This window comes from Octodon degus, unplaced genomic scaffold (genome assembly GCF_000260255.1).
Source record: "Octodon degus isolate 3935 unplaced genomic scaffold, OctDeg1.0 scaffold00005, whole genome shotgun sequence".
Lineage (NCBI taxonomy): Eukaryota > Metazoa > Chordata > Mammalia > Rodentia > Octodontidae > Octodon > Octodon degus.
In genome coordinates, this window is record NW_004524581.1 from 12476296 (window position 1) to 12484570 (window position 8275).

At 40.5% G+C, this 8275-nt stretch overlaps 2 protein-coding genes across 2 annotated transcripts in view; one reads left to right on the top strand and one right to left on the bottom strand.

The window, feature by feature from the left end:
* Positions 1 to 8275, top strand: part of Nudt13 (nudix hydrolase 13) — a 52623-nt gene that overhangs the window by 37685 nt on the left and 6663 nt on the right. The gene's annotated exons all lie outside the window — the stretch shown is intronic.
* Ecd (ecdysoneless cell cycle regulator) overlaps positions 252 to 8275 on the bottom strand; it is a 29451-nt gene continuing 21427 nt past the window's right edge. The window contains 5 exon segments of the mRNA XM_023718653.1: positions 252 to 559; positions 3112 to 3326; positions 6191 to 6258; positions 7345 to 7534; positions 7661 to 7767. Coding sequence (XP_023574421.1) covers positions 323 to 559; positions 3112 to 3326; positions 6191 to 6258; positions 7345 to 7534; positions 7661 to 7767 — 817 coding nt within the window. The 3' untranslated portion in view covers positions 252 to 322.

Below are 8275 nucleotides of genomic sequence, written 5' to 3' on the forward strand. Positions count from 1 at the left end.
AAAAAAGTTTAGAAAAAAGTAAGTTGAAATTTTGCCAACACGGAATTTTGAACTGTAGTTAAATGTACTTAGAATATCTCAATCTCCTTGTCTCAGAGGCTGTCCTGCAGCTTGATCCTATCCTGCTGATTTCAGAATTTCAGTATACCTGTGTTAAGATCACAAAGAATTGTGGAGAGAGGACAAGATTTGGGACTAGGGAAAGGACAACCTATGAAACTCACAATGAAGAAACACTTTTGTTGAATGAATAATCCCAAACCAAAATGATTTCACTCAGACTCATTGTTTATTTAAAGAGGAAAACAGCTAGATTAGTCAGCTAATCTTTCACTGGCTTTTGGGAGGCTCTGTGATCACTGTTGTCCGGCAGCTGCACTCCCATGCTCTGTAAGAGATTTGAGGCGGGCCCTGCCAGGCCAGCTTGGGAGCTGTAGGATTCCAATATATTTGAAACCAGGTTCAGGTCTACATCCACTGGGGCCAGAACAGAATCTCTGGCACCAGAATCTTCCTCATCTGAATTGTTATTGGTAGTCTGAGATGAAGGCTTCTTATTCTAGAGGAAAAGGAAAATCTAAGAATTATATCCCTTCAGACTAGATAGCAGTATAATAAAAAGCTATAGGCAGCAATGTACATAGGAATTGCAAATTAAAACAAACTTTTTTTTTTTTTTTAATGTGTTTGGTACAGGGTCTACAGAGTCTAACTATGTAGATCAGACTTGTAGTGATCCTCCTGTTTTCAGCCTCCCAATGCTGGGATTACAGGTGCGTGCCACCACAGCCAGTCTCAAAAGCTGCCTTAGCATGCCCTGGGGGCGGGGCCAGCATGGCCTACCAAGGATCAAACCCTGGCCACTGCACTCAGCCTAAGCAAGCGCTTTAGTCCGCTGAGCTATAAAACTTAAAACTTTTATATCCTTTGTGACATAAAAATGAAATCTAATAAACTTTTGTAATATATTAAAAGTCACTGCCACTGCCAGGCATGGTGGCACATGCCTGTAATCCCAGCACTCAAGAAGCTGAGGCAGGAGGATTGCTGTGCATTTGAGGGGCTACAAAGTCAGTTCAAGCCTAGCTAGATCTGCATAGCAAAACTTTGTCTCAAAGACAAAAAAGTTACCTCTAAAGATTATAACACACTTTGTTCTAGGAAAAATTACTATAAATCGAATGCTTTTATCCTGATTTTGAAATAGCCCCAAGGAGAAATCACAAGAATTAAAGACATAGTTTGCTTCACTTTATGTATGTATGTATCTATTTGAGATAGTGTCTTGCTCTGCAGTTTGGGCTGGCCTTGTGCTCACTTTTGTAGCTCCCAAGCATGTGCCACCCAGGGCTGGCATGGTGTGCTTGCCAGGTAGGTGCTTTCACCTCTGAGCTATCTTCCCAGCCCCCATAGTCTGCTTGACTCTTAAAAAAAAGAAACATAAAAACAGACATTAAAAAACCCCACAAGAATCCTGCATATTTTTCTAAATGTAAGACACTAGATTTCTTTTTCTTCTGCAGTGAAAAAGTAAGAACTAAGGCTTTGTAGGGTGCAACCACAAAGACTGAGCTGCTACCTGGCCTCAGGTGTCACAGGCTGGGGAGAGGATCTGGACGGCTGCAGGCGGATCTTCACACGTTTATATGACTGGAATCAAAGCACAGTCTGTGTGTGGAGCAGCAGCACCTGCATCTTCTAGTCTTGCTAGACACAGAATCTCAGTTGTGAGGGGTTTTTTTGGAACTGGGGATTGAACTCAGGCCTTGGCACTCTACTGAGCCATCTCCCCAGCCCCTAAACACAGAATCTGAGGCTTCCCCTTAGACTTGCTTAAACAAGAGCCTTAGGTGATTTATATTCCCAAAGAAATCTAAGATATATTCCTTTAACTTAATCTAATGTGTGGTTTCTAGTAAGGGTTGGCAATGCTGAAAATGATTAGTTTTAAGTGGGGTTTAGATAATGAAAGCAAGGAGAATTAACATTAATTAGGAAGCCTATTATAAACTGGTTTTACATTGTCTCCTTTGGTTCTCATTGTTAACTCTATGACAAGAGGATTAGTGATTAATGGATACATTCACAATGGATGGCTGAGGTGGATTTCAAACCAATCCAATGAAACTCTGGGGTTCATGTTCTTTACATAATATCTCTTTTTAGAGATAAATAGCATTGGCATAAAAACTAGGGTAAAAAAAACTAAGTCAAAAAGGAGGGCTGGCCAGATAGTTCAATGGATTAAAGTGCCTGCCTATGCAGGGACCCAGCTTCGATCTCTGGTATGCTGTGCTGGCACTGAGACAGCTACTGCAACTGGTTGTGGTGGTGCACGCCTATAATCCCAGCACTTGGGGATCACTATGAGACCAATCTATGTAGTGAGACCCTGTAAACCATGAAGAGAGAGAAAGAGAGGGGGGTGGACGGAGGGAGAGAGAGAAAATGGAATTCTGTATTTGGTTCTATATTAGAAAAATATGTAAAACTACTGAGACTTGCAATTATTTGGGCATTTAAGATTCTCTACTTCAAAATCCATTTATTGTGGCAGTAATAGTGTATAACCACATATTAATTTGAGCCTACTATATGGTCCTTTATAGGTATCACAAGACAGGTAATACAATTCAGTTTATGCTTAGAAACTAAAGTTTATTAACCTTTTTGCCCTGGTGATGAAGATTGAACCATAGGCCTCATTTATGTGAAGCCCGTTTTACACTGAGCTACACTACAGGAGCCCCCCCTTTTTGAGACCAGGTCTCACTGTTGCCCAGATGGCCTCCAGCTCTTAGGCTCAGGTGATCTTCCAGCCTTAGCCTTCTGAGTGGCTGGGAACAGAGCATGCGCCACTTTGCTTACATCATCATCCTAAGTAAAAACTCAGCATGCTTACATCTGGGAACACAGCTCAGAGGTAGTGCATGTCCACCATGTACAGGTCTCTCAGTTCCATCCCAGACTATATTAACAACAACAAAAATAGCAATCTTACTTCCAAGCTCATAAATTTAAAAAAGAAAAGAAAAGAAAACCTTAGACAAAATATGACCCTAGCCACTCTACATGATAGACTGGAAAGGGAAAGAGATTACAAACACTCACCACTTGCTTGCTAGTGGTAAAACTTTTGCCCATGCTGGTATGTGCCAGCTCCTGGTCCATTTGGGCCATGTATGACTTGAGGCTGTCAAGAGCTCCTTTCAGAGAAGCTTCTTCACCAGGTTCCTGAGTTTCGAGGTCCACCTCATCATCACTGTCTAAACATTCAAAGTCATCCTCATCCAGATCATCAGAGTCTGATGCCTGAGTCTTCGGTCCTGTATGTAGACCCCAAAATAAGAAGAGTCACTTATAAATTTTTTTGAGTGATTTTCTCCCTTTTCAAAAGAATTAGAATATTTCGCACAGGAAGTAGCCAATAAAGGCAGTCAAACTACTTCACAAAAATCTCTTCAAGAAATAGTAAGGCTCGGGCTGGCCAGATAGCTCAGTGGACTAAAGTGCCTGCTTAGGCAAGAGCAGGGACTGGGGTTTGATCCCCAGCTGTGCTGGCCCCACCCCTAGGGCGTGCTGAGATGGCAAATGAGACTGGGTGTGGTTGTGCGCGCTTGTAATCCCAGCGCTTGGGAGGCTGAAAACAGGAAGATCACTACAAGTCCAGTCGGTATAGTGAGACCTTGTAGACCCTGTACTAAATGCAAAAAAGAAAGAAAGAAAAGAAAATAGTAACGCTAACAGCACTTACATAAAAAGCCAGGCCAGCTGAATGAATTTTTTTGGTGGTGGTACTGGGAATTGAACCCAAGGCCTTTCTACCAACTATATTCCCAGCCCCAACCTTGGGTTTTTGTTGTTGTTTGAGACAGGGTCTCATGAAACCACTAAATTGCCAAGGCTAGGCCCAAACTTGTGATCCTCCTGCCTCAGCCTCCACAGGTGGTAAAATTACAGGTGTCCCACCATGAATGGATGAACCCAAAGTTTTTTGTTAAAACACAAAGCAAAGACCTGAGTTTGATCCTCCACATGGAGGGATGGGGCGGGGAGGGGGGGCTGGCTAAATAATTATATAATTAATATATCTTTTTTTTTTCTATATGATGTTTGTTGAGACAAGGTCTCACTATGTAGGAGATAGGGTTAAATTACAGGTGTCCCACCATGAATGGATGAACCCAAAGTTTTTTGTTAAAACACAAAGCAAAGACCTGAGTTTGATCCTCCACATGGAGGGATGGGGCGGGGAGGGGGGGCTGGCTAAATAATTATATAATTAATATATCTTTTTTTTTTTTCTATGATGTTTGTTGAGACAAGGTCTCACTATGTAGGAGATAGGGTTTCACCACGTAGTTCAGTTTAGCTTTGAATTCACTACAAAGCCCAGGCTGGTCTCAAACTCCAGATAGTCCTCCTGCCTCAGCCTCCAAAATGCTGAGATCACAGGTACATGCTACTTAATATATCTTGATGTAAACATTCAAGTCATACAAAAGTATTCTTATAGCTCACTCTAAGAAATATCTTCAAACAGTGTAATATCTAGCCATACTTTATGCTGTTCTATACATACACATATATAATTCCAGTTTTGTTTTTTGTTTTTTTTTTTGTTGTTGTTGTTGTTGTTTTTTGCGGAACTGGGGATTGAGCTCAGGCCGTTGCGCTTGCCAGGGAAGCGCTTATTCCACTGAGCCATCTCCCCGGCCCCCACAGTTTCTTTTTTTACACAGATGTTAACATTGCAATTTACTTTCCTATTTATGTTTTGAGGGCTTTGTTAGAATATGGAGGGACTAGGGCCAGCGAGATAGCTCAGCAGACTAAACGCCTACTTAGGCAAGTGCAAGGAACAGAGTTTAATCCCTGGCACCACAGGCTGTGCCAGCCCCACCCCTAGGCATGCTGAGTTGGCCACCAAGATCAGATATGGTGGCACACACCTTTAATCCCAGCACTGAGGAGGCTGAAAACAGGAAGTCACAATGAGTCCAAGCTGCAGAATGAGACACTGAACCAAATACATTAAAAATAAAAGTAAAAACAACAATGGAGGGACTTCACACTTTATTATGCTAAGTAGATTTTATAATACATATATATAATGATTTAACCATTTCTTTCTTGAGGAACATTTATGATAATTCTAATTTTTGCTTACTACAACACTAATGACCATCTAAGCATATTTATCTTTCTCACAGAGTAAATCTCTGGATATAACACTGCTAAGTAAAAAACTATGAGCATTGCAGAGTGCCAAACTCTCCCATAACAAACAATACTTCCATCCCCGAAGTGTATTTTTCTTTTTAACGGGCAGTCACTAGGCATTGAACTCAGGACCTTATGCTTGCCAGGCAGGTGTTGCACTGCTGAGCTATATACCAGGCTGAAAGTTAGCATTTTTTCAACTGTTAAACAAAACTGATTTTTATTAATCTTTACAATTTTTTCAGGGCCTCATGCACACACACACACACACACACACACACACACTCCAATAGACAGGCAAAAAGTCTATGCTTTTATTATGTATTTACTTGCTTACTAGAAAGAGCTAACTATTTCCAAACATTTACTGCCAGTATTTCTATTTCTTCCTTAGTGCACTGCCTATTCTTGTGCTGCATTAATCGTGTGTGTGCACGTGTACTTGGTACAGGGTCTCACTATGCAACTCGGGCTCACAATGGTCCTCCTGTTTCAGCCTCCCCAGTGATGGGATTACAGGCATGCGCCACTACGCCCAGTCTTGGTGGCTGGCTCAGCGCACCCAGGGCAGGGCTGGCATGGCAATGTGGTATTGGGGATCAAACCCTGGTCCTTGTGCTTGCCTAGGCAGGCACTTAACCACTGAGCTATCTCCACAGCCTCCATGTTGATTTTTTATTGAGGTTCTGTCCTATTTTTTGATTTGTACACGTAGTAAACATGAAAGAAAAAAATGCAATAAGGAGCCAAAGTAAAACCCTTACCACACATTCATATCATTCATTCACTCAGTAGGGAAAAAAATGTGTAATTAGCAGCTACTTTTTCCACTACTAAGTATCCTTTTAAGATCATTCCAGGGATCTCATTAATGGTTGAAAGCAACTCAAAACCACAAAGAGAAAGCAGGTTCTAACCATACTCCATACAATTTCAAAATGAGTATAAACATTATAGTGTAACTCACCTAAAATTTTATCAAAATAATTAAGAAAGGCATCTGTATCAAAAGTGATTGGAGCCTCAGAAGATTCTCTGTAAGATTAAAGGGAAAATACAATTATTTATCTTGAATACAACTCTGAAACTTTTTCTGAAGTGTGCCATTGTTAAGAAAACAATCCGAAATATCTCAAAAGAGAAATAGCATGGAAAATGATAGTTCAAATAAAAATAAAATCCTTATTCTTAATGACCTCGCAGGGCAACACAAACAGGAAAGTCTGATGAAAGAAAAATAAAAGTTGTACTTTGTTTACACACATTTAGCTTATGTATTTAAGGACCCCTCCACACTGTACCCTCATAAAATATATTCAGTATTAGTAAAGAAGTTATTTACAAGTTTACTTAATAAAACTTATTTAAGAACTTAAAAAGAATATATTTTTCCTTATTCCTTCTTTCTTAAAAAGAAAAAGGAGCTTTGTTTCATGAAGCTCAAGAGCACCAACACTGAGAAGATAAATTTGCAGCATAGTAACAGTTCTACCTATTTTTCCCTGCTACTTGCCAATGTAATTTCATATTTCTTCTATTTTGATTTCTGCCTTTGATGAGCCCCTTTATCCACTCTTTGGAGTTTGCAGATTCCAGTCTGCTTGTGGAGTAGCAGACTTAATTTGCTGAGAGATAGGTGCTAAGAGTTTATAAATGAACGTCATAAAGACCATGGTTTCCTGCCATGGTCCTGAACAGTGGATTTTAAATCTATTGATGATTCTTTCTAGTTTACTTCAAGGATTACAAAGGATCAGGCTATCAGAAGTCTGACTTCAGATAAACAAATCATTATATCAAGCACCAAAAGAGGGAATTAAGCAGTACAAACCTTTTACTTGAAAAAAAAAACAAAAAAAACAAAACGTGGAAATGGCACTTTTTTGAGGGGGGTCTTTTTGAGACAGGGTCTTGCTATGCAGTTCAGGCTGGCCTTAAGCTCACTGTGTAGCCCAGGCTGGTCTCAAACTCACAATGACCCTCCTGCCTCTGCCTCCTGAGTGCCAGGATTATAGGCATGTGCCACCACACTGAGCTGGAAATAGAACTTTCTATTGACAGGGTGACTTCAATATTAGGATATAACTATTTAAATATATACTTTCTCCTATCAGAAATTACCGGGGCAGCTCTGCTCCCTTGTGGGTTGAGACTTTGGATATGAAAGCCTTCATGCTGTCTGTGACTTGAGTTAAGTCATAGTTCTGCTCCTCCTCCTCCTTCTTGGAAATGGGTTGTGATTCTCTTGTGCCAGCAGCCTCCTGCAGTAGCTGATCCAGCTGATCTGGTGAAAGCTCTAACCAGTGGTCATCTGAAAAAGAAGAAAGCATGATCTTGTCATCCCACAGTCACATGAAAGCTTCTTCCAGGAAATGCCTCTAACTGACTTAGTGGCATTTTTTAATTCTTCCCAGCTCTATCTTGATCCATCACATACCATCCTCTGGAGGAAGGTTAGCTTCTTCTTTCTTAAGCTCTTCTACATCAAATGGTACTGTCTGTAATATGGTCAAGATTTCTTCACCAGGGCTCATAGCAAGTGAACTATCAAAAATAAAAGACATGAGTATTTCATTATGAGAGCCCAGAATAGTAATCAAGACACAAAATTTTAGAACTAAAAGGGATTAACTATGTAATTTGTTTTGAAACTTTTTTTTTAGGTTGCAGACTTCTTTTTCTCAAATAAAATTTTACAAGGAACTTTTAAAATATGAAAGCATTTAAAGTAAAAGAGTTTTTATTAAAGTTTCTTAAGGATGGAGGTACAGGTACCATTTTGCCTGCATGTCTCGCTCTGCAGCAGCTTCCACAGAGAGCTACTGTGAAGCTGCTCATCTAGTATAACCGTTTAATCTACATGTATTTTATATATGAAGAAAGAAGATACAAAAGTATGAATTATGGGCTGGTGAGATGGCTCAGTGGTCTAAAGTACCTACTTAGAACAAGCTAAGCTTAGCAAAGCACAGGGACCGCGGTTCAATCCCCCAGCACCATATGCCAGCCAGCCCCGCCCTCTGGTGGGCTGAGCTGGCCACACACACACACA